At 51.0% G+C, this 26,142-nt stretch overlaps 2 protein-coding genes across 11 annotated transcripts in view; both read right to left on the bottom strand.

Annotated features, from left to right (window-relative positions):
- The window catches only part of CATSPERG (cation channel sperm associated auxiliary subunit gamma), a 30,196-nt gene extending 20,512 nt beyond the window's left edge, over positions 1 to 9,684 (bottom strand). For 2 of the 10 annotated variants that reach the window (XM_060398601.1, XM_060398602.1), the window contains exon 1: positions 8,309 to 8,613. In XM_060398601.1, the coding sequence (XP_060254584.1) occupies positions 8,309 to 8,447 (139 nt within the window). In that variant the 5' untranslated portion in view covers positions 8,448 to 8,613. Of the gene's footprint in view, positions 1 to 1,519; positions 1,676 to 2,666; positions 2,740 to 2,918; positions 3,049 to 3,412; positions 3,558 to 8,164 lie in introns of those variants that run through there. The other 8 variants (XM_060398596.1, XM_060398595.1, XM_042230917.2 and 5 more) reach the window with 8 other exon arrangements.
- Positions 9,685 to 12,606: 2,922 nt separating this feature from the next.
- Positions 12,607 to 24,649, bottom strand: KCNK6 (potassium two pore domain channel subfamily K member 6). Its single transcript, XM_004015228.5, has 3 exons — positions 24,223 to 24,649; positions 16,698 to 17,093; positions 12,607 to 16,527 (listed from the first exon to the last, which is right to left on the bottom strand). The coding sequence occupies exons 1-3, from the start codon at positions 24,542 to 24,544 to the stop codon at positions 16,307 to 16,309; spliced, it is 939 nt and encodes a 312-aa protein (XP_004015277.1). The 5' UTR covers positions 24,545 to 24,649; the 3' UTR covers positions 12,607 to 16,306.
- Between the last annotated feature and the right edge of the window lie 1,493 nt (positions 24,650 to 26,142).

Genomic DNA, 26,142 nt, shown 5'->3' with positions numbered 1-26,142 from the left:
ATGCAGCCAAATAAGTAAACAAATATTTAAAAAAATAGAAATCATAGATGGCACTTTCAGCTTCAATGGGAGGAGCTTCAAGCAGTCTTTAGAGGTTGCTGTGGTGCACATTGTTATCTTAGACAAAATTAACAACCAGCTTCTTGTCCTCCCAGCTTGTGGCAAAGCTACCCTGATTTCACTCCGGGGGAGGCATCTTTCACTGTCTCTTGTCTCGGGTACCCTCCTCATTAGGATAGATCTCATGACTCGTGCTAAGCCAGCTGGCACGCTCCATTCTTTTGGGACACATGACCCAAGCTGGGCCTATCAAGACCAAGTAAATAAATTTCAGGAATTTTTAAAAAATCTATTTGGGAAAGAGGTGCTTCCTTTCTCTGCCTACGAGCTGGGATGATCTGAATCACTTTGAGGAGGGAGTTAATCCAGAAGAAGTGAAGCTGAAAGTTGGAGTCCTCATTCGAGCCCTGAATCAAGCCAGGCCTGCAGGCTGCTCTGTGTCCAGGCTTTGCAGTTGGGTGTACCTATTCAATCCTATTTCTCTGCTGAAACCAAACTGGTTTGGAGCTCTGCCTGCAATTGCAATTAACCCAAACATGTTTGTCTTTCACGCTGAAAGGACCCTGCTTCAGACACTACTTCCATGTTTTGGAAGTAATATAGGCTCACAATGCCGAATTTGAAACCCTAGAGGCCAGGTGTATATTGAAATTTAGAATTTTCCAGTGTTTAGAAGGTAAGATGACACATATATGGGGCTTCCTCAGTGGCTCAGGAGTAGAGAATCCACCTCCAATGCAGGAGATGCTGGAGCCCCCTGGATCAGGAAGATCCCCTGGATTAGGAAATGGCAAACTATTCCTGCCTGGAAAATCCCATGGACAGAGGAGCCTGGTGGGCTACAAAAGTATCGGATATGACTGAGTGGCTGAGCACACATCATGGCACATATATACTACCCAAAAACCCAGTGGGGCCTGAGGCAACACCCCATAGTCAAATTCCTTAATATTTCTGCAGGGCAGCATCAGAATATTATTAAATAGAATGCGTAAAGATAAAAATAGGAAGTCTTTGTTAGCTCAAGTCAGAGTTTCTCGACAAATGCATTTCAGCCTTGAATTGTGAAAATGCCATTTCAAAGATTTGGGATTTCAAAACTACAAATGATGGACCTATAAATAATAATAGCTTCAACTCCCATATTACTCATTCTGGGTCTGACTGCTATGCATTTGTGCCATTCTCAGAATCATTCTGTAAAGTAAATATAAATATCGTTCCCATTTTACAAATGGGGAATCTGAGGCCAGGGTAGGTGAAGCGACTTGCCCAACATCACACAGCCAGGAGGCGGCAGAAGGAGAATTTGAACCCAGCCTGCAGAGTCCGTCTTTTGTTGATGTTATCTGCCTCTTCTGGGTGTTGGTGTGCTTTGGGGGACCCCTTCCATGGCCCTGGGCCCCTTTCCACCTTAGGAGCTAAAACCCAGCCCACCATCTGCCCTGCACTGACTCACCTCCACGAGAAAGAAGTCCTTGAAGTTTGTGTCGGTCAGGAGGATTGCCTTCTCCTCAGGGATGCCACCCAGGATGAGCACGGGTGTCTGGTCCACAGTGTACCACAGTGGCCTCGATGGGACATTCACAAAGTACTGGGGTAGCAGATGGAAGAGCTGCGGGGCAGGGGCCAGAGGGCTGCTCAACAACCCCCTCTCTTCCCACGGTTCTGTCTCATTTAAGATAAAACCTAAAGCACTTACCCTGACTCACAAGGCCATGTGCAATTTGCCTCCATCACCTCTCTGACCTCATCCTCCACCACTCTCCCCCTTGCTCCTTTTCTCCTGGCCACATGGGCTTCCTCACTGGTTCTCAGAGCCTTTATACCGACTGTTCCCTCTGCTCGAAATGCTCTTCTAGTAACCACGTAATTCCTGCTCTGCTCCACCAAGACTGTACTCAAACGTCGACCTTCTCAATTACACCTTTCTTGCCGTCCCCTCCTGTGTGTGAACTCAGTTGTGTCTGACTCTTTGTGACCCCATGGACTGTAGCCCACAAGGCTCCTCTGTCCATGGTATTTCCCAGGCAAGAATACTGGAGTGGGTTGCCATTTCTTACTCCAGGGAATCTTCCTGACCCAGGGATCAAACCCATGTCTCCTGTGTCTTCTGCACTGGCAGATAGATTTTTTTAGCCCTAAGCCACCTGGGAAACCCCCGCCACCCCGTCTTACAGAGACCTAATTCCCCTCACTCTGAATTCTCCCCAGTGCACTGACCACTTTTCAACCTGCTATGGAATTGACTTGATCTCATGTGTGCTGGTCTGGTGTCTGTCTCTCCCACTAGACTGTCAGCTCAGAGAGAGGGCACGGATTTGGGTCTGTGTGTTCACTGTTATGTTCCCATGGCGCCACACTCTGTGCTCAGGAAGTGCCTACTGAGTGAATGAATACACTGTGATTAAGAACATGGGTGCAGGAGTCAGGTAGACACAGTTACAAGTCTGTGGGCAAATGGCTCCATCCTGTTGGGGCCTCAGTTTGCTCCTCTTTAAAATGGGTATACTAGAGGACCTTCTATCACAGGTCACTGCCAAGACTTAACATGTACTTAGCAGAGCATGGCACTGGGGCTCTTCCCATCACTGGAGCCCCCTCACCTCATTTCCCACAGTGAATTGGAGTCCACGGTCTCGCCCACCCTCCAGGAAGCCGTTGATGTTCACATGAAACCTGGAGGTGGGTGTGGGGCAAGCACGGGTGTGGGCTCAGGCTGCTGCCAGAGCTCACAGCCACTTCCCTGCCCCTTTCCATCCCTGAGGACCCCTCTTATCTTCTATGGGAATCCGGAAATTAGGAAGCCCCTCCCAGAGTCTCCGCGCCTCACCCAGCCCGGGATCAGGAAAGGGCACCTTTTATTAGGAATGAAGGGCCCCAGGCCATTGCTGCTAACGTCCACGCGCATGACCACGCTGCCGTTCTTGATGGGCATGGGCGTGTACCAGCTCATGAGACACACCTCCTCTGCGTCACATCTCTCTGCTGGCAGGCAGTGGGCACTGAGGCTGCTGGGGCCTTCCAGTAGCCTCCTCCCACCCCGGCCACAAACCACTGGGATCTCCCCGCAACTCAACTTGGCATGCTCCATTCTCAGCCACGGATCCCCCTGGGGCCTCTGTGTGGCCCCATCTGGGCCCCGGAACCTGCTGAAGCCTCCTTGGCCACCCCCCTCCCAGGTCAGAGATCCCTGTGAAGCCCCCAACCACCCCCACATCCCCACCAGGTCATAGGCCCCTCTGACATTCCTAGCCGCCCCTTGAGACCTTGAACCTTGCTGAGGTTCCCTGGCCACGCCCACACGGCCACGCCCCCACCCACCAGGCAGGCTGTGACCCTCCAGGCTCACCTGGGCTGCGGAAGGGGGCTGCCTCCATCTGGATCTGCAGCTGCTCTATCTTCCAGTGATGGAAGTTGACTGGGGACTGGAAGGTGACCAGCACCACTGGCTTCAGCCCTGTCAGGTGGCCCTTGCGGACCAGGGCCTCAGAGGACTGAGGGCGAGATGGCCCCACAGGGTGTCCTTAATAGAGCCTGTGGGTCCCCCTGCCTCGACCCCACCTTTACTAGCCTGCCATCCTCCTAGGCTGGGTCAGGAGAACAGACTCTCCACCGTGGGAAGGTCAGAGAACATGTTCTAGGTTTGGGGCTCGGGAGGGGGATGGGACCAGTCTAGGAGAGGGGTGGAGGTGCTTTCGGCTGGGAGGGAGTCAGGAGGTCTTCCTGGAGGAGGTGAGTCCAGAGCAAGGTCCTCAGACAGAAACTAGACATAGGGAATGCATAGGGCAAAAAAGCATGGGATAAACAAAAATGTAAAGGTGGGAGCACCTGGCACCCATAACTACTAGCAGCCTCTTCTCTCATTCAGGGATTCCATTCTCACTCTTGGGGCTTCTGGTTTAGGGACTGGGATCTGGGGTATGATGGGGCAGTTAGCCCCTGGAGAAAGGTATGGCAACCCACTCCAGTATTCTTGCCTGGAGAATCTCATGGACAGAGGAGCCTGGAGGGGCTACAGTCCATAGGGTCACAAAGAGTCAATCATGACTGAGGTGACTTAGCAAGCAGGCAGGCAGGGGCAGTTAGACAGAAAGGAACTAGGGACGGGGGTGACCGGGCGGCCAGGGACAACCTCCCAGAAATGCCAGGATCCTGGCTGGGCTAAGAAGGGAGGGCAGGGCTTAGAGCAGCCACTAACCTTTTTGGCACCAGGGACCAGTTTAGTGGGGACTAAATTTTTCCACTGACCACGGTTGGGGGGTGGGGGGAAGGTTTCGGTATGATTCCAGTGCATTACATTTATTGTGCACTTTATTTCTATTATTATTACATCAGCTCCACCTCAGAACATCAGGCGTTAGATCCCAGAGTCTGGGGACCCCTGACTTAGCATGGAGATGGGAGGAGGAAGACATGTATTCTAGGGTATGTGCTGTGCTGTGCTTAGTCATTCAGTTGTGTCCAACTCTGCGACCCCATGAACTGTAGCCTGCCAGGGTCCTCTGTCCATGGGGATTCTCAGGCAAGAATACTGGAGTGGGTGGCCATGCCCTCCTCCAGGGGATCTTCCCAACCCAGGGATGGAACCCAGGTCTCCCACACTGCAGGAGGATTCTTTACCAGCTGAGCCACCTGGGAAGCCCATGCATACTGGAGTGGGTAGCCTATTCCTTCTCCAGAGGATCTTCCCAACCCAGGAATCAAACTGGGGTCTCCTGCATTGCAGGGGGATTCTTTACCAGCTGAGCTACCAAGGAAAGCCTGTTCTAGGTATAGAACAGCATTAATATTTCAGTTTTTGACCGGATCATGCGGTATGCAGGTCCCTCACAAGTGATCAAACCCATGCTCCTGGCACTGGGAGTATGGAGTCTTACCCACTGGACCACCAGGGAAGTCTCTAGAAGAGCATTAGCAAAGGCTTGGAGGCATCCCCAAGAGACAGCGGTGCTCAAGTCACTCTGGGCAGGGGTGTGGGGGGAGCTATGAGACACGGGTGGGAGATTAAATGAGTCTTATTCCTTTGGCATAGGCCTTAATCCTGAGGAATGCCTCGGCCTGGGCCCTTTCAATCCTGCCCCCTACACCTGTCCCAGCCCTACCTCTGGCTTCCAATCACAGGGGAGCAGGTGCTGGTGTGTTGGGGACCTCTTCCTTATCAGGGATACAGTGGCCACAACTGCCCTGGTGCTGTCCACCCTTAACTTTTGTCTGGACCAAGCATCAGCCTCCTCCCTGTCTCCTTGCTCCTGCTCTGTCCCTCATTCAGCCTGCTAACACCTGAATCCCATTGCATCCCTCCTCTGTTCAAAACCTCATGGCTTCATCTCACTAGAGAGAAAGCCAGGTCTCACTCTCCCCTCCCGCTCTCCCCCTCGCTTAGTCTGCTCCAGCCACACACGGGCTCTGGGCAGTTCCTCATATACACCGGCTTGAGTCCTATTTCAGGGCTGCTGCACCTGCTGTTCCTTCAGCTCCAATGTTTTCCCCAGTTCTCTCCCTTTTCATCATTCAGGCCTCTGCTCAAGCTCTTCAGAGATCTTCCCCAACCATTCCAGCTAACGCCTTCACCTCATTTTATTTTCATCTTTGCACTGATTACACTAATAAGTTGTTTTCTGTATTTACTTGTTGATTGTCTGCTTCCCTGGTGGGCTGAATCCAGAAGAAAAAGCAGGGCACATTGCTTATCAGTGTACCGCTTCCCCACCCCATTGTGGGGGAAAAAAAAAAAGGGTCTGACTCAGAGTTCAGTGTTGCATGAACAGATAAAGGAATGACTATCAGGCGTTCACAGATAAGGAGAGAAGGTTGATGGGGTCAACTCTCTGCCCAGGTCACACTCTAGAAACTTACTGCTAGTGTTCACTTTCTATGAACCAGCCACTGTGCTCAGTGCTTCACACATATTTAATCATTTTATGAAGTGGGTATGATCATTATTGTAGCCTTGTTAAGGATGAGGTACAGAGAAGTTAAGTGACTTGCCTGAGATCACTCAGCTGTTATGAGCAGGACTGGGGTTTGAAACCAGGCAGCCTGGCTTCAGAGCTCAAAGGATTCACTATCATGCTATACTTCCTCCAGATAAATATGAGTCCACGGTAGATTCAAACCCAGGTCTGTAGCCTTCAGAATTTCAGTTCTAAACCACAACATTCTGCTTATTTCAGTCAAAACAATCTTAAATAAGAACAAATTTGGAAGACTCAAACTTCCCAATTTGAAAGTTACTACAAAGCTACAGTGATCAAAACAGTATGGTACTGGCATATGGACAGACATATAGAACAATGGAATAGAATTATATCTAGAAATATACCCTCATACTTATAGTCAATTGATTTTTGACAAGGATGTCAAGACAATTCAATGAGGAAAGAATAATCTTTTCAGTCCTGGCATAACTGTATATTCATAGGTAAAAATTAGACCCCTACCTCACACCATATACAAAAACTAACTCAAAATGAATCAAAGGCCTGAACATAAGACCTAAAACAAACAAACAAACTCTTAGAAGAAAACACGGGAGTAAATTTTCATGACTTCTGGTTAGGTAAAGCCTTAGACAACACCAAAAGGACCCGTAACAAATGAAAAAAAAATTGATAATTGAGCTTTATCAAAAATTAAAACTGTGGTGCCATTGTATGATATGTGAATTATATCTCAATAAATGTAAAGCTTTAGTGCTTTAAAGGACATCATTAAGAAAGTGAAAAGACATGGAAAGTGAAAAATATTTACAAATTATATATCTGAAAAGGAACTATTTTCCAGTCTATAAAAAGAAATTTTATAATGTGACAGTAAAAAGACAAATAACTCAGTTTTTAAATGGGCAAAGGATCTGAACAGACATTTCTCCTAAGAAGATAGATAAGCAGCTAACGGGCATATGAAAAGATGTTCAACATCATTAGTTATGAGGCAAATGCAAATCAAAAAAACCGCACTGAGATACCATTTCACACATGCTAGACGGCAAGAATCAAAGGAATAGACAATAACAAATGATAACACAGAAAGAACGGACCCCTCATACACTGTTTATAAGAATGTGAAATGACATGGATTTGCTTTGGAAAACAGCCTGGCAAGTCCTCAGAAGTGAAACAGAGTTGTCATGTGACCCAGAAATTAATTTCCTAGGTATATACTGAAGATAACTGAAAACAGATGCTTGTACAAATGCAGCATCATTCATAATAACCACCCTCAAAGTGGAAATAACTCAAATCACCATCACTTAATGAATGGCTAAGCAAAATGTAGCACATCCGTACAACTGAATATTGTTGTTCAGTCGCCCAATCGTGTCTGACTCTGTAACTCTATGGACTGCAGCATGTCAGGCCTTCCTGTCCCTCACCATCTCCCAAAGCTTGCCCAAGTTCAAGTCCATTGCATCGGTGACTCAGCCATAAAAAGGAAATACTGATCCATGTTATAACATGGATGGGTCTTGAAAACATGTGAAGTGGAAGAAGTCAGATACAAAAGGCCACATATTGCTTGATTCCATTCTTATATGAAATGTCCAGAATAAACAATTTCACAGAAGTAGAAAACAGATTCGTGGTCTCCAGGGGCAGCTTGCAGAATTTGAGTTCCCCAACCAGGGATCCAACCTATGCTCCCTGCACACCAAGCCGGGAGTCTTAGCCACGGACCACCAGGGAACTCTTGAATTGTATATTTTTAAATGGTGAACTTTAGGACATGTGAATTCTATCTCAATTTTAAAAAATATTTTCTTTACTTTATGAGGAAAACATGTTTCTTTTTCTTTTTGACCCCAATATCTGGCACGTGGGATCCTAGTTCCCTGACCAGGGGCCCAACCTGTGCCTCCTACAGTGGAAGCTTTCAGTCTTAACCACTGGACCACCAGGGAAGTCCTTATATCTCTCTGGTGTTTTCTTTTTCATGGAAATTAAAAGCTAATAAGCACCAACTATGTGCCTGGTGAGATATCAGGAATCTTGAATCTTTAAGGCCCCTAGGGTTCAATGGTGCCATGCCTATTTAAATATTAGAAAGGGGGAAAAATGAGGCCCCAACAGAATAAACATCCCCTGCCCCTGCACCCACTCACCACTTCTCCTGTGCAGGAGTAGTTGATCTTCAGGTAGTAAGGAAAGCCCAAGTATGTCTGCAAGGAGATGGTGAGCAAATGTCCAGAGCCCAGAAGGGTGGAGCTCCAGGACCTCTCCCATTCGCCTGCCCCTAGTCCCCTCACCTCGTCCCGGTCGATGGGTGCGTCCACTAGCAGGTCGAACACTTTGTCCACTGTGTACAGCTCTTGATCGACGAAATGATTGATGGCGTCGTTCTTGCCTACTGACTCTAAGTTGTTCAGGACAACCTGCCAGGTGCATTCCTGGGTTTCCTGTATCGCCCACAACCTCCACGGTGCCAACAGCACCACCAGCAGTGCCCACAGCGCCCGCAGGACTCGGAGCCTCGGCCGCGGAGCAGGGCCAGCAGGGAACATCTCAGGCAAGTAGGTAACGTGGCTTCAACCTGGAGAAGGCGGAGGTCACCAGCCGGCCAGACAGTTCTTGGTAGGCGCCGTCTTAGATCCCGCCTTATTCCTGCGCCCCGCCCAGGCCCTGCTCCTGGTCCCGCCTCTGCTCAGATGTCTGGCCCCACCCCTATTCTTCTTGCTCCTCGCTCCACTCCTACTTTTGCTTCTCGCTCCGGTCCTGTTCTTGCTCCAGGTTCCTCTCCTGCTCTCGCTCCTGGCTTCTCGCCTGTTCTTGCTCCTGGCTCCGCCTGTGCTCTTGCTCCTGGCTTCTCTCCTGTTCTTGCTCCTGGCTCCACCTCTGCTCCAGACCTCCGGCCGGCAACTACCGCTCTTCCGGACCCTGCCTCTGCTGCTACTCCTGGGCTCTCCCCTACTGTTGCTCCTGGCCATGCCCCTACCCCTGGTTTCGCCCCGCCTCCCAGGCTCACCCCTTAAACTTGCCCTATCCTTCTTTGCTCTGCCTGTGCTCTGCCTCCGACCCCTACTCTTCAGTCGGTCTCTATTTCTGTTTCCCGGTTTAGCTATGCGCCCCCTATTGCCCCCAGTTCCTCTCCTCGCACACCTGAGCCTGGCTCCGCCCCCACGTCTTGCCCCGCCCCCCCACATTTCTCCGCACCGCCCCTTTCTCCGTGCTCCGGACCTGCCCAGGTACCAGATCCTGCCTCTAGACCCGTCCCTCCCCCGAACCTGTACCTTCCCCACGCCCCACCTCTTCCCCTGTCCTCGCTTCGACTTCTCTCCTGTAGCTTGCCCCTCGCTCGGCTTCAGCGCTTTGTCCCTCCCCTTATCGATCCGCCCTCCCCCCTCATCCTGGGGGAGATGTTCTTCCCAAGCCCGTTCCTTGCCCCGCCCCCTCCTGTGATCCCGCCCCTTCTCGTTGGAGACCCTGTCTTTGCCTCGGGAACTCTCCTCGCCATTGGCCTTCCGCTCGCTCCGCACCCTCTCTTCGCCCTGCACCTCCTCGTTCCCTGCCGGCGCTGCCTTGTCTGTCAGCACTTTCTCGGTCCTCTCGTTCCCCCTGAACCGCGGTACCTTGTCTCCTCCCCTCTTCTCGCCATCTCTTTCCATGCCCTGGATAGCCCAGCTCTAAGCTCCGCCTCTTCTAGCCCCGCCCCTATTCATCGCCCGGCTTCTTTTCTTGGCCTCTCCAGGCTCCTCGCCCCGCCCTCTCTCCGCCCTGCCCCTCTGTGCCCAGTCCCTGGTCTCTCCTCCTTTTCCTCAGCCTTTCCCCGCCTGTCCTCCCCCGGTCCCTCTCGTCCCCTTCTTAACCCCGCCCCCAGCCCCTGCATCCCTCCCAGGGAGGCCCCAGGCACTCCCTCTTCTCCCTGCCCGGTGGTACCTGTCACTAAGTTAAAACCGGTCAACCGTCACTCTGCCGCTCCAGTCCCGCCCCTCTTGCCCGGTCTCAAAATGGCCGCCTACACTTCCACAACCGACTTCTTTTCGCGAGGCACGCCTGCTTCACCCGCCTGTCTCCGTGGTAACGCGCTTCCCGATTAGCGCTTAAGGCTTGAGGGACCGAGGGAGGGAGAAACTCAACATTCGCGCGGGCCCTGGACTGCAGAGGGAGCTGCGGACGAAGTTTGTGACAGGATGGCCTTCAGGGAGTTTCTATTGGTGGTTCTGGCCTAGTTATCCTACCCAATCAGACTTTGATATCACAATTCCAGTGGGGGGAAAAAAAATAGGGCTCTTTGTGGGAAATTAATCTGACTGCGGTTTAACACCCTCCTCTGCAGAACAAAGACAAAGGCAGTCATCTCATAGCGTTGTCTTTAGATGTCAATAAGATAACACGTGAAGAGTACCTGGCACAAATAAATATTCAATAAGTTAACAGTTTTCATTGGTACTCTGACGCCTAACAGTTAAGGACTCAGACCGTCTTTTCATTTTATTTTGCCGCTGGGATCATAGTTACCCCACCAGTGACTGAACCTGGGCCCCTTGGAGTGGAAGCCTGGAGTCCTTGCCACTGAACCGCCAGGGAATTCCCCAGACCATGACTTTTTGATGGACTGCAAAGCTGACTTTAAACTCCAATGGTTTTAAACTTTAGAGTGCATTAGACTCAATCAGAAAGTGAAAGTGAAGTCGCTCAGTCGTGCAGACTCTTAGCGACCCCATGGACTGCGGCCTACCAGGCTCCTCCATCCATGGGATTTTCCAGGCAAGAGTACTGGAGTGGGTTGCCATTGCCTTCAGAAGGGCTTGTTAAAACAGGTTGTTAGGCTCCACCCCCTTGGACTGCAAGGAGATCCAACCAGTCCATTCTGAAGGAGATCAGCCCTGGGATTTCTTTGGAAGGAATGATGCTAAAGCTGAAACTCCAGTACTTTGGCCACCTCATGCGAAGAGTTGACTCATTGGAAAAGACTCTGATGCTGGGAGGGATTGGGGGCAGGAGGAGAAGGGGATGACAGAGGATGAGATGGCTGGATGGCATCACTGACTCGATGGACATGAGTCTGAGTGAACTCTGGGAGTTGGTGGTGGACAGGGAGGCCTGGCGTGCTGCGATTCATGGGGTCACAAAGAGTCGGACACGACTGAGCGACTGAACTGAACTGAAGTCTTTAGATGGGGCTGGAGCATTTGTATTCCATGTGATGCTGATACTAATGGTTTGGGGACAACATCCTGGAAACCTTCCATGCCTCCCCAGGACCCCAGGGAAACATCCAAACTAAATTGTTTTCCAGAGTTCTGCATAAACTGATGCCTGTTGTCCCTCCTATCCACTCATCTGTTTCTCTCTGTGGTCCAAAGCCTAGTCTTGAATGTCCTTGATCCAGTATGCTGGCTCTCCTCTGAACTGTGCACACACTATAAACCCCTTCTGGAATACTATTCCCTACTTTGTCACCGCCTGAGCACTTTCCTTCCTTCATGTCTTGTCTGTGATACAAGAGCAGCCCTCATCCCTCCCCTGACCACACTAGGCTATGGCTGCCTGGGAATGGGTCTCTGTTTCCCACTGCATCGCAGGCTCTGTGAGGGCAGGCCTGGGGCTTTGTCAACCATTGTTTCAAATTCTGTGCAACACAGCGCAGAATAAGTGTTCCATGTAAATAAAGAGCTGATGAAAGTCTGTGCCCCCCACCCCCTAGCCCATCCCCACAGACCAGGGAGGGTGACTTCATCTGAGGGAAGAAACTCAGCAGCTGTGTACCTGAGCCCTTCTAGATTCACAGAGGCAGAGAGACTGGGGTGTCTTCATGGTACTCCCTGACTCTGGAATATAACCGCACCAGGAGAAAGTGCCTCTGTTACTCACATGCCCAAGGTACACCCTACAGCTTCATTTATGCTAGCAAAAGACTAGCAGCCACCCACATGTCCATTAGTGAAACATGGAAATAACTTGGACTTCCCCGGTGGCTCAGTGGTAAAGAATCCGCCTGCCAGTGAGGGAGCTGCAGGAGACATGGGTTCGATCCCTGGGTCAGGAAGATTCCCTGGAGTAGGAAATGGCAACCCACTCTAGTATTCTGTGGGATGTGTGTCCTAGAGGCAGCACAGCAGACATAAAAAAGGATATAAGGGTCTTCCCTGATGGTGCAGTGGATAATAATCCACCTGCAATGCAGGGGACACAGGTTTGATCCCTGGTCTGGGAAGATTCCACATGCTGAGGAGCAACGAAGCCCGTGTACCACAATTTCTGAGCTGATGTGCTGCAACCACTGAAGCCTACAAGCTTTAGGGCCCGTGAGCCACAACTAATGACCCTCTGTCCTACAGCTACTGAAGCCTGTGCTCATGTACTGCAACAAAGGGTAGCCCTTGCTCACTGCAACTAGAGAAAGCCCACACACAGCAATGAAGACCTAGTGCAACCCCAAATAAAAATTTTAAAAAAAAGGATATGAGACTTATTCTTGTGCCTCTGAAACGATCTCTGAATGACACTGAGTTGGTAAAAAAAAAAAAAAAAAGGCAAGATGCAGAAAGAATATTAGAGAAGCATATAAAAATTATATATGCATATATGAGACATATGAAAAAAGTGCAGAAATGAGCCAATATTTTATTGAGCACCAGAAACTGTTCTAAGAGCTTTACAGATATTGCTTAATTCTCCAACAAGTCCACGAGGTAGGTGATGTTATACCATTTCACAGACTGGCAAACAGCACAGGAAGGTGAAATGAGTGGCCCAAAACCACAGACTTGGGAATGACAGAGTTCAGATTTATACCCAGGGACTTTGCCTCCAGAGTCTGTGATTGTAATTACCTCACCATACAGTACCACTTTTGCAAAGTGAAAGAAAAAAAATTAATGACACACATATACACACAGGTATATTGCTGGTACATGCCTAGGAGGCCTGAGAAAATCTGTCATCACAGCCTACACACAGGAGAAAGACTTATTTCTATTGAATATTCTTCTACTTTTTCCCTTTCTAACGTGCTTTTTTTTTTTTTTTTTTAAGTATTGGTTTCTTTTAGAGGAAGGAATTTGGAAGGAGAAGTGGTGGGGAGCAGAAGCCAGATCACGCAGGCACCTTCCTCCCTCAAGCAACTGCCTCTCACCCAGCTGCTGACTTTAGCAGCAGGGTCAACAACTGTGCTGAGGAGCCAGGAAGGCTGGGAGACTGAGAAAGAACTAGACAGTGGATATTTCTGAGCCTCCATGTGGCAAGGTGACCAAAAAAACAAAAATCCTCATCTAAATCCCCGTCCTGCACTTCCTGTGTGATACTGGATAAGTTATTTAACCTCTCTGGACCTCCTGTCCTCATCTGCAATATGGAGAACGTACCTGACTTACAGAGTTGCTGAGAGCATAAAATAAATTCTGGTGTATCAAGAGCTTGGAACAGTGCCTGGCAGGTACTAAATCCTATACAAGTGTTCTCTCTCGTGTTATTAAAATGATTTTGTGTGACTTCTTAGCATCATTTGACAATGTTGACTTTTCCCTTTTTAAAAGTCTCTCAACTGTCACCAGTATTTCCCACTCCCCTGGTTTTCCTACTCCTCTCTTGAACTTCCTTTCTTCCTCTTTTGTAAGTTTTTCTCTTTGGTTGAGGGGTCATTGCTCATCATATGGGACTATGTTAATTAGAAAAAGAAGTCCCCCCTGAAAAAAAAGAAAAAGAAGTCCCCTTTGGGCACATTCAGCCTTGAACTTCCACTCCAAGTTGTTTCCACCCTGCCCGCCAGGCAACCCTTATGCAGGTCCCTACCTGCATAATTATACATCATCATCCTGGCTGACTTGTTTGTTGATAGCTCCCATTATCCCAACTTTCTGCCTTTCTAATAGAAGCCCAGTTTTGTTCAAGTATTTACCAGCCTGCAAACTAAAACCTCAGCCCCAGCCTCAGTCCCTGGTGGCAGGGGGAATCCTGAGGAATTCAAGCTAATCGTAGAGATGCCATGATCACTCTGGCCGATGATTTATTCAGGAGCCAATTTTGGTCAATGATATTGAAGAGGAAGTCTGCTGGGAGACACTGGGAAAAGGTTTCCTTCTTTCCAAAGAGGCACCATGGGAAGACACACCCCTTTCCCTGTTCTTGCACTAAAAATTAACATGTCTTATTGTGATGCCTGGACCTGTAGCAGCCACTTTGTGGCCATGAGGAGAACCCATGTGGGAGCCAAGCCTTCAGCTGAGGGTAATAGAGCAGAGAGAGAGGGAACCAGGAAACACAAGACCTTCTTGGAGTTGTGAACTGTATCTTACCCAGAGATCTCTCCAACTCAGGTGATATACAATATATAACCATCTTACTCTTTCAGTCAGTGCCAGTCAGGATTGTGTTACTTGCAACCCAAATCTTTCCTTACTGATATATATATATATATATATATACACACACACCCTATGGCTGATTTCTCAAGGCTGGTCTTCTCTTCATTCCCACCCAGGGCTGTCAATACCCACCTTCATAGTCTTGGTTTCCTCATCTGTCTGCAGCCTCAACCACCCCCTAAGTCCTTGCTCTGAGGGTCCGGTGACTTCCTGCTTCCTTTTCCTGGGTGTCCCTTTAGCCCTTCACAGCCACCATATTCCAAACAAGCCTCAACATCTCCCTACAAATTTGTTTTCTTACAGGGCCCCCACCTCGGGGGCAGCTGAGCATTGTTGGACCTTTCCCTGGCCTTGTCCCTCCCAAGTCTGTAAGCCTTATGGCCCGTCCACCTGGCCTTCTGAGCATCCCTTGACTTGCCCCCTCCTCCCCTTACCTCAGCCTCACCCAGACCCACTGTCTCCTGCTTCATTCCTGCCCCAGCCTCCCCTGGGCACCCAGCCTCAGTCTCCCCCCAACCCCACAAACACACAGCAGCAAAAGCCCAAATCTAACCATGGCCCTCTCCTGCTCAAATCCCTTCCATGGCTCTCTAGTGCCCTCAAGAAAGAAGCCAAATTCCCAAGATGGTCATTTAAGGACACTTACAATGTGCCCACATCCAATGATAATACTGCATTATCTTCCTCATGTGTAAAGTACCCAGAACAGGGCCTAGCCAAAGAGATCATCCCAGAATAACATGGCAGGCTCTGTGAAACCATCTTTTGAACGATCATTATTGCCATTTTACTCATGAGGAAACCAAGGAAATAGGGGCAAAATGACCACCCAAAGACACGGGCAGGACACCGCTGAGTTGGGATTTGAGCCAAGGCAGGCTGACTCCAGCTGGAGAAGGGCATGGCAACCCACTCCAATACCCTTGCCTGGAGAATCCCATGAACAGAAGAGCCTGGTGGGCTACAGTCCATGGGGTCGCAAAGAGTCGGACACGACTGAGCGACTAACACAGACACAGGCTGGCTCTAGAGCCCAGGGAACATAATGTAATTAGTTCTTGGTAAACAGGAACAGCTTCTACGATGGTGTCTCACTAAAAGCAGTACCTTCCACACTGGGCTAGGATCCCATCTCAGCTTCCTGGAAGACTCTATTATGCAAGCCTACCCCAGGCATATCAGAATATGTCTAGCTCCCTGGACACACTGGAGCAAAATGAGTCAGGTACACCTTCTGCCCCAGACTGACTACTCTTCAGATTTCAGGCCTGAGTGCAGTTGCCCCTTCCTCCAGGAAGCCCTCCCTGACCTTCCCGGCTGGATTGGGTACATTCCCTGTGCTTCCTCTACCCCAGCTCTGACCACTCTGCGCACCTTCCCCTGCCACCACTAATGAAGTCCTGCCTGTTATGAACTATCACTGTATGGGAGACAGGACAGGGAGCCCCATGAGAGTAGGGCCCAGAGCATCTGGAACACTGTGGTGGCCCCAGCGCTGCCCAGCACGGATTGGCACAGAGGAGGGAGTTTTGAATGAGGGAATATATTCTTTCCACTTGACCCAAGAGGTGAATCAAAGCTCAGAGTGGGCCAGTCATGAAATGAGGTCTAAGCCCAGAGCCTGGGAGAATTAGCAGGTGATGAGTGGCTATTTGAGTGAGAGAGGCAGATGGCGCGAGGCAAAGACTGAGAAATACAGAGTCGGTGAGAAAGTTAGGGAAGCAGAGTGTGCCGGGAGGCGAGAGGAGGGGCAGGGGAATCGAGGCAGTGTTGCTTCCTGGATCCAGGCGGCACTCAGGCTGGTCAGACAAAGGGCAGACAGTGGAGGCAGGGCCTCAGGAACACCAGCGTGTGCTTGTAAATGGGCCAGTCCATCGGTTCCAGTCCCAAGGGCCCCTCAGCCACAGGCCTGGTCTGCAGCTGCCCCGACACTTGCCCCAGCTACCTGGGGATGGAGGCGTAGTCCACGTGCGAGCCGGCTGTGAGCTGCTGGTGTGGCTCGGGCTCGGGGCTCAGGATGTCCACCCGGTCATCTTCCTCCGCGAAGCTGGTGGGGCACGGAGTGGGCAGCAGGATGAGCTCTGTGAGGCCGTGAAGGTCAGACACACGGCGGAAAGTCTGCACCAAGAGCACCATGGCGACCAGGCCCAGGAAGAGGTAGACTGCAGAGATGGCAGAGAGGCAATGAGTGGACCCAGATTGCCCAGATCATGGCCATGGGGCTGTGGGATCCCCCAGGATGGGGCTGTGACTCTCAATGCCTCATCCCTCTGGGACAGGGCCAGGTCACCCGCACACCAGCCCTCAGTCCCCAGCCAGCCACCCCACTCACCTGTGACTAACAACTTGTAGACAGCCCGGTAGGGCTGGCCGGGGGCTTCTCCCGGCACGTAATCACCCAGGCCGATGGTGGACAGAGAGATGAAGCAGAAGTAGAAGGCGTCCAGGAAGCTCCAGGCTTCCTCAAGGTGGGCAAAGATGGCGGCTGGCACCAGGAAGCAGACGGTCACCACGACCCCCAGCAGGATGGCCAGGTGCCAGCGGGCTGCCTTCCGGGGGGCACAGCCCCAGTGCTGGCTCACCCAGGACAGGGGCGTGTGGGTGAGCAGCAGTGACAGGCGCTGGGCAGAGGCGGTCAGCAGCAGCATGGTGGCTGGGACGCCCAGGAGCGCAAAGGCGATGGAGAAGGCCTTGCCCCCGTCGGTCAGTGGCGTCGTGTACCCGTAGCCTGCGGGAGTCAGGGGGAAATCCTTCGGCCCACTCAGCATCCACTCTGGAGTCTGTGATTGCTCTAAACTGAGGACTAATTTCAGTCTCAAAGCCACCCCTCCCAGACTCTCTTATCTCCGGTGATGGCACCTCCACCCTCCCCATGGCTCAGGCTGAGAGCCTGGTGTCATCCTCAGCTCCCTCGTCACTCACATCCACTCTGTTGTCTCAACCTTTGCACAGAGCCCAAACCTACCCACTTTCCCCCTCACTCCACCCAAGGCTTCATCCTGGTCCTGTTCTACCGGCAGCCTCCTCCCTGGTCTCCCTTCTCCCCCGATGCAGCCAGAGGGACCCTGTGAACACGGGAGTCAGGTCATGTCCCTCCCCTGCTCAGGGCCCTCTTGTGGCTCCATCTCAGGTCAAAGCACTTTGTCTGGTGACCCACGGGACGCCACACAATTCAACAGGGCAGCACACGCCCTGCAGGGGATGCAGGTTCTATCAGGGGAAGGGCCCACATGCCCTAGAGCCCATGTTCCACAATGAGAAGCCCACACATCACAAATAGAGAGTAGCCCCCTCTCCTCAACTAAAGAAAACCCACGTGCAGCAACGAAGAAATAAATCAATTCTCAGGGCAGCCAGAAATAAATCAATTTTTAAATGGGTGTGACAAGCCCCACCGTGCTCTTGGAGGACTGTGGGAACACAGGAAGGTCAGTATGGGTGTGAGTTCTGCAAACAGAAATACGACAAAGGGGAATTCAGGTGTTGGTGAAACTGGCTCACTTTGGCAATGCGTAATTTCCCAAATAAATCAAACCAAAGGGTCAGAGATATGACTGGGGTGGTAAGGGGCCTGATTCATGTTGACAGTAAAATGTCTTGCCCAAAAGACCACAGATCCAGCCTTGTGGTCCATAAGAAAGTGTGAAAGCATTGCCCATATGAGCAGGCTTTCCCCTGAGCCTATCTTCCACACAAAAGGATCCCCTGGCTCTAACTTTTTAAAAAAAACAACAACAAAAAAGTATTTATTTATTTGATCAAGCCAGGTCTTCTTATTTGAAGCATGTGGGATCTAATTCCCTGACCAGGAATTGAACCCGGGCCCCCTGCATTGAGAGCATGGAGTCTTAGCCACTGGACCACAGGGAAGTCTCCCCCCTGGCTTTTATATAGTCAAAGGAATTGAAAGCAGGGGCTCAAGAGACACCTGCACAGCCATGTTCATAGCAGCATCCTTCACAATAGTCAGAAGGTGGAAACAACCCTCGTGGCCACCGATGGGTGAATGAATCAACAAAATGTAAGTACAAACAATGCAATATTATTCAGGCTTTGAAGGAAGGAAATTCTGACATAGCCTACAACATGGATGAATCTTGAGGATATTGTGCTAAGTGAAATAAGCCAGTTGCAAAAAGACAAAGCTTCTGCAATTCCATTTATATGTGGCACTTAGTGCAGCCAAAATCACAGAGACAGGGGACTTGGTCCACTGTCTAAAACTCAGTGCGCTCCCAACCAGGGGGCCTGGATTTGATCCCCAGTCAGGGAACTAGATCCCACATGTCACAACTAAAGATTTTGCAGGCAGCAACAAAGACTGAAGATCACGTGTGCCACAACTAAGATCTGGTTACAGCCAAATAAACGAATTAATTTTAAAAAATAAATAAACATTAAAAAAAAATCACAGAGACGGAAAGTAGAACAATGGTTGCCAGGCGTCGCAAGTGGGGAGTTAGCATATACAAGGGTATAGATTCAGTTTTGCAAGATCCAAAGAGTTCTGGCGACTTCCCTGGGGATCCAGTGGTTAAGAATCCACCTTCCAATGCAGGGGATGTGGGTTTAACCCCTGGTCCCACTGAGGGACTAAGATCCCACATGCCTTGGGGCAACTAAGTCTGTGTACTACAACTAAAGAGAAGCCCCTATACCACAACAAAGACTTGATGCGGCCTAAATACATAAATAAATATTTAAAAAATAGAAGTAAAAAGAGTTCTGGAAATGGGTGCTGGCAATGGTTGCACAACAATATGAATATACCTAATACCACTGAACTGTACACTTAAAAGTGGTTAAGATAGTAAATTTTATGTGTATTTCTTCCCAGTTTAAAAGAAAAAAAACCTAGGGAAAAATAAAGGATCCTCTAGATCTTGCTGGATATGTGGCTACTGGGAATAAAGACAGCTAGATGCGGTCTGGAATAATTTATGGCCAAGGAGATATAGATGAAACAAGCAAGTAACTTCAGAAAGTGTCCTTAAAGATAGAGATGCCTATCTCCCTTCTTTACTCCCTCCTCCTGCTGACTAGATCACAGACAGGAAGGCTGGAGCTGAGCAGCCATCTAGGACCATGAGATGAACTTGGGAAGAGAAACTGCGCCTGGCTGAGAGTTATATTGGAACCTGAGGGTCTCTGACCATGCAGCACCAATTTGGTCTTGGACTGACTCCCTTGAACGTGAGCAAGAAATAAACTCCCATTATATTTAAGCAACTGTTATTTGAGGTTTATCACTTATGGCTCCAAGCTTCATTAATACAAGGATTTTGATGGAGAAACTCCAGCAGCCTGGCTGAAAGAACAGGTTTGCAGATGCCATGAAATCCTTATAAACAGAAAAAATCAGAGTTAGAATAGAGTTGGGGGCAGGGGGGCTTCCCTGGTGGTCCAGGGGCTAAGACTCTGGACTCCAGATGCAGAGGGCTGGGGTTCGATGCTTAGTCAGGGAACTAGATTCCACATGCCACAACTAGGAGTTTGCATGCTGCAAAGAAGATCGAAGATCCCTTGTGCCCCAACTTTGACCCGGGGCAGCCAAAAAAATAAACAAATATTTTTGAAAAACTAGTGAATATTTAAAAAAAGAAAGAAAGAAGAATAGAAAGTGGGCCATGAGCCTCAACTTGCTACTTCCAAGAGTTGAGTTCAAAGTAGTGCTTTGTTATTTGGTCCCTGAGTGATATTGGCCAAGTGACTTCTCTCTGAGCCTGTTTCCTCAGAGTACTTGAAAATGGCCTCATAAATGATCCCTTCCTTGAGTACAGGTTGGGACAGGGCACCTAGCATAGTCATGGAAAGAGTCAGCAAGACTGTGATGCTCGCTCCTTCTCTGCATTCCCAGTTCCAAGCGGGCCAACTCCTCCAGCCCTGGCCTCAACCGCAGCAAGGCCGCCTGAACCAGCTCCAGGCCTCAGATCTTTCTCAGAAGACTAGGGCCTGTGACAAGCCCAGGAACGCTGTGGGAGAGGCCTCTCTGAATGTTGTTGGGTTTTCCATTTCTCTAGATATATTCAGGGCTCCCGGTTTCACCAACAGCCCTAATGATAAATGAGGCTCTGTCAATCTCGGTTATTATTACTGGCATGTCTCATGGACACAGCCTTCCTGCTTGACCAAACTTGAGTCAGGCCCCTCTGAGTTCTCTTCATGATTAAACCCAGTTTTAGCAGGAATCCTAAGTTAAGAATCTGCCTGCAGTGTGGGCGATGTAGGTTCAATCCCTGAGTCAGGAAGATGCCCTGGTGAAGGGAATGGCTACCCACTGCAGTATTTGTGCCTGGAGAATTCCATGGACAGAGGAGCCTGACAGGCTACAGTCCATGGGATCGAAAAGAATTGGATGCAACAATGCCACTAAGTTTATTTAGGGAGAATCCCCCACACTTGACATCTGATCAAATTTCTCATTATCCACCACTTGTATTGAAGTCCTTGGCTGTCTTTAACAGGAATCCTGTTAAGCCAATTTAGCAAGAATCCACCTAGCGTCCATATCCCCTCTTAGTACTTTTCCATCCACTAGTCCCCTCCTTCTGCTCTCAGCTCTAAATCTCCAGCTATTTTTGCTATACTCTGAATTGAAGTCAATCTCTCTCCCCTACTGCAATAACTTACCATTTTTAAGGAATGTCAGAAATTTTTTTTACAATATACATGTATCACCCTTCATCATGCATGGAAGCCTAAGGAGTAGTGTGGTGCACTGGTTAAGAGCATGGGACTCTGGGGAATTCCTTAGTGGTACAGTGATTAAGACTCCATCTTCCAATGCAGGGGACTTGGGTTCGATCCCTGGTTGGGGAACTAAGATCCCACATGCCACAGGGCAACAAACTTCATGTGCCACAACTACTGAGCCTGTATGCTCTGGAGCCCACGCTTCACAACTAGAGAAGGTCTGATGCCATAACAAGAGAAGCCTGCCTGCTGCAACTAGAGAAAGACCACACCACGTGCCACAGCAAAGACCCAGCGCATCCAAAATTTAAAAAAAAATTTTTTTTTATTTAAAAAAAGAGCATGGGACTCCAAGGCCTAACAGCCTCGGTTCAAATCTGCACTCTACACTTCCTAGCTGTGTGGCCTTGGGCAAGCTGTCCAACCTCTCTGGGCCTCAGATTCTATTGCTAAGAAATAGGACCGCACACAGCACCTGGCTCACAAGGCTTATTGCGATGAGTGAGTAAAGTCCATATGTGGTGTGGTTAAGTCTTCTACCAGTTCTTACTATTCCTGTGAAGTAGGGAGTGTAATTATCCCCATTCTACAGATGACGGAGGACACAGAAGACTAGAGATCAGCAGTGGCTGAACAGGAATCTGAACCTGTGCCTGCCTTGAGTTTGGCTTCTTCACCTGTCCTGCCTGGGATGACTTCTCAGAAGCCAGGATCTAGGAGGAGACAGGGAGAGTGAAGCCCCGAAGCAGGTTGGGCAGGCCCAGCCAGCAAGTGGGCAGCGTCTGTGAGATCCAGCCCAGCTGCTGTGGCCTGGTTTGCTGATCCACTTGACAGTGACAAAAGGGCCTCACGGTGACAAATGGCAAAGGCTACTGTCCGTAGGGATGGGGAGTTAGGTATGTGGGCTAGCTGAGCCCCAGACCCCTCCCCAGTCCAAATCCTAGCATGCTGAATCACCAAGCCATGTCCAACTCTTTGCGACCCCATGGACAGTTGAGCCCTCCAGGCTTCTCTGTCCATGGAATTTTCCAGACAAGAATACTGGAGTGGGTTGCTATTTCCTTCTCCAAGGGATCTTCCCAACCCTGGGATTGAACCTGCATCTCCTCAGTCTCCTGGATTGGCAAGCAGATGCTTTACCATTTGAGTCTCCTGGGAAGCCAGATCTTAGCAAAGAGGCAAAGAGGAAGTTTGGGGGCTGGGGAGGGGTTGTGGGAGGACCAGCAGAGCCTGACAAACAAAGGGATTTTCCAGGTCTGAGGAGCGTTGAGGTGAGGGATTTCCCAGGTAGGGCTGAGGGAGGGGTGTGTTGGTCCTCCTTGAGGCTGTAGGAGTCCACAGAAGGGGATCTGTGGGGTCCAGTTAGCAATCTGAAATCAGAGGTCAGTGTCCTGATTTGAAACAGATCCTGGTTTGGGGCTGGGTCCTGGGTCCAGAGGAAAAAGGGGGACAGGCACCAGTGGTATTACAAATGGGATTAGGAGGGGGTGTTCTTAGGTAGAGGGGGCTTCTGAGCCCAAGGATGCCTGAGGCAACATGATGGGGGGAGACAATGCTAAGGGGATGATGGGAGGGGGTGTGTGTCTCATGTCCTGGCTGAGAGTGTCCAGGGTGAAAAGTGGTAATGGTCTTGAGTGAATAGTGGGGAGGGTTCTGGGGTACAAAGAGCCTGGAGCATCCTTGATGGAGGGAGAGTCCAAACCAGGCTGGGACAGAGTTGGGGCAAAAGGTTCCAGCTGTGGGTCTGGAGGAGACTAAAGGGGTCCCAGGTCCCAAGGAGGTTCCCTTTCTTGGGAAATTCATGGTGGACAGGGGGAGTCTAGGGGCAGGGGCAGCAGGTTCAGAGAGTAGAGCCTCTGGGCTGGTACCCTGGTTGGGGGGGGGTGGATTCTTGTCTCAAGGATAGCATGTGTGACCAGCATTGGGGTTCCAGGTATTTAGGGGCTCTTACAAGGAGCATCAGGGACCAGAGATTGCTGACAGTCTCAGCTAGGGTTGTCACATTCAAAGAGGCCCCTATAGAATTCCCTGGTCGTCCAGTGATTAGGACTCTGAGCTTCCACTGCAGAGGGCACAGGTTAAATCCCACATGCTGGGTGGAGAGGTCAAAATAAATAGAGGCCCCCATGGGAAGTCCCTGGTCTGAAAAACACTAGGGGTTTTCGCTGGAGCTGTCTTGGGACTGGAGGAGTGGAAGTCCTGGGTGAGGACCTTCCGGTTAGAAAGTCAGTGGTTCTTCCTGAAAGGGGCTCGAGTTCTCTCCCACACTTCCACAGCTGAGGGCTGCAGAATTGGAAATCACAGGTTTAGAGGGAACAGGGGTGTCCCTAATGGAAGGGAAGCCCTGCATTGAGGGCTCCCCCAATACAAAGGAGATGCCAAGAAGGACTGGGATGTGAAGAGGGGTCCTGCGTCTAGAGTCAGGGCTACCTGCAGGGAAGTATGACAATGGTCAGGAGGAGGGCAGGGGCCCTTGCTGGGGAGTGGTCTAGGTCCAGAGGGGTGGAAGTCTGAGATGGATTCCCTGGGTCTCTGCTGAGGGATCTCTCCTGGCAGTAAGGTCTTTAGTGACAGTGCCTGGAGAGGGTCTGGAGATTCAGGGTCCTCACTGGGCCACCAGGGTCAGGAGGAGATTGGGGTAAAGCTTCCGGAAGGACATATCCCAGAAGGATATATTTGCAGAATCAGGAGACAGTGTTGGAGGGGATGGAGGTCTGAGCCAGAGAGAAGGGCGGAGGTCCTGGGGGGCTAAAGGGGAGAGGGTCTCAGGCAGAGGGCCCTGGGTTCTCAAAGGTCTCTGAGGATTGTTCTAGGCCCAGAGGGGACTGGACCCAGGTTTCCAAGGTGGCTAAGGCAGAGGAAGGGAGCCCTAGATGCTTGCCAGAAGGTACTCTGAGGATGATCCTGGACCCAAAGCGAACTACAGGACTTCCTACTGGGAGGAAAGGTCTGGATGGGGACTTCCCAAGGTGGAGGATCCCACAAGTGTGGGTCCCAGGTTCTCATCAAGGGGTTTTGAGGGGATCCTGGGCTCAAAGTTAACTGAGAATGATCTGCTGGGATCGGGGTACTTTCGTGGTGGCTCTGGGGTCCCTAGGGAGGCAAGGGGAAGCAGGGGGTCCCGGGTCCTCGTGGGCCGGGGGCTCAGGGCGGCGCTCACGTACCCACGGTGGTGACCAGCGTGCTGGCGAAGAACAGAGCCGAGGCGAAGTCCCAGGTGGGGTCCGAGGCGTTGGCAGACCCGGAGGCATTGGCGAGCGCGGCGCGCCCCAGCCGTCCGGCCGCCAGCACCCGCTCCACGAAAGCGTCCAGGGCAGGGGCGGCCACACACGGGCTGCGCCGCAGCAGCTGCTGCCGCAGCATCCGCAGCTCGGCTCGGAGGCGGGTTTCGTGCGGCCCCTCCAGCCGGGCCACCAGCAGCGCGCCCAGCACCAGGTACGCGATGTACGCTGCCAGGGCGCCCGCCAGGAGCGCGCCCCGCCGCATAGCTCAACCGGCCGGCCCGCGGAGCCCCCAGCCGCCCCGCTGACGTGGCCCCCGCCTCCCGATCGTCCGGCGCCGGGCTTCAGTTCCGGGAGTGCTCGACGCGCTGCCACCAGCGACCCAAAGAGGAAGAAGAGAAAAAAAGGGGAGGGGCGGAGGTGGAGGAAACTGAGGCACGCCCCACCGCCAGGTGTGGGCACCGAGGGGGAGGAGCCCAGCGCTCACGGACCTAGGAGACCCGCAGGGTGCTCCCTGCCCCTAGCGGGCGGCTCCCTATGCCAGAGAGAATCCGAAAACTCCTTTACGCCCGCGGACCGACGAGTCGCTGCCCGACTGCGCCGCACCCGGGCGCTTGGCTGAGGGGCCAGAGGGACAAACTGAAATCCAGCCCTCCATCCACTTGTCAAGTCGTGCGTTCTGGAGTGGGAATAAATCACCTGGCCGGGGCGCCACAAAGGGGGCACCACAGGGCCAGGTGTCACCTGTGCCCTCACAGACTGGGGATCCTTGCTGCTGCTTCTTCTAAGTCGCTTCAGTCGTGTCTGACTCTGTGCGACCCCATAGACAGCACCCCACCAGGTTCCCCCGTCCCTGGGATTCTCCAGGCAAGAACACTGGAGTGGGTTGCCATTTCCTTCTCCAATGCATCAAAGTGAAAAGTGAAAATGAAGTGGCACAGTTGTATCCGACTCTTAGCAACCCCTTAGCTAGTCACTAAATCTTTACTCGGCGCCCACTTTGTGCCCGGCCCTTTCCTGGTTGATGCCAGGGAAACAGCAGTGACCAAGGCTGTCCTGGGTCCTGCCCTCAGGGGGCTCCCAGCACTTCAACAGAGTGACAGACCAGAGGGTCAGGGGCTGTGATGAGGCAAGCAGAGAGACAGGGGCTGGGAGGGCGATGCCTACAGGACTGTGGAGCCAGGACTCATAACTGAGAGACCAGAACAGTCTCAAGTTCCCCAGAAAAGACAATGTCTCACAGGAGGAAAGGGAAAGCCACAGTGACAGGGTCACTTGCTGACATCCTTCCGGAATACTACTCAGAAGTCATTTCTACCATTATCTTTGCCTGAGATAACTGGAGGAACTGAGGGACAGAAAAGGATAGGCTGAGGGGGAGAAAGAGGAGGAGACAGAGTTAACCAGGGAGAGACAGAGGGCAGACACAGGAGAAACTAAGGTAACAATTTTCAGGGCTCCTCACTAGCAGGTGCACCTGTGTGCGCTCAGTTGCGGAGGGTTATAGTGTTTTTGGGAAACCAGGTTAAAACACAGGAGCATTTTTATGAATTTGGGGGGAAATGTCTAAAGATAGTGTTAAAAAGAAAACCAGAGACCCCAAATGTGTCCCTTGTGCTAAAGCCCATGATACCAACACATTAGTGAAAGTCGCTCAGTCGTGTCCGACTCTTTGCGACCCCACGGACTATACAGTCTGTGGAATTCTCCAAGCCAGAATGCTGGAGTAAGTAGCCTTTCCCTTCTCCAGGGGATCTTCCCAACCCAGGGATCAAACCCAGTGCAGGTCTCCTGCATTGCAGGTGGATTCTTTTAAGAGCTGAGCAACCAAAGAAGCCCCATGATACCAAACCTAGATTTTAA

Source organism: Ovis aries, chromosome 14, assembly GCF_016772045.2.
Source record: "Ovis aries strain OAR_USU_Benz2616 breed Rambouillet chromosome 14, ARS-UI_Ramb_v3.0, whole genome shotgun sequence".
Taxonomy (NCBI): Eukaryota; Metazoa; Chordata; class Mammalia; order Artiodactyla; family Bovidae; genus Ovis; species Ovis aries.
The sequence above is the reverse complement of the archived record's forward strand: the minus strand, read 5'-3'. Positions and strand labels throughout refer to the sequence as shown.

What these genes read in the sequence shown, in the direction of transcription:
- KCNK6 (XM_004015228.5), bottom strand. Translation starts at nt 24,544, where the DNA reads ATGCGGCGGGGCGCGCTCCTGGCGGGCGCCCTGGCAGCGTACATCGCG. An exon ending in CACGCTGGTCACCACCGTGG is followed by an intron (nt 17,094 to 24,222) that starts GTACGTGAGCGC and finishes TGACTCCCGCAG; the next exon opens with GCTACGGGTACACGACGCCA. An exon ending in CTACAAGTTGTTAGTCACAG is followed by an intron (nt 16,528 to 16,697) that starts GTGAGTGGGGTG and finishes CCATCTCTGCAG; the next exon opens with TCTACCTCTTCCTGGGCCTG.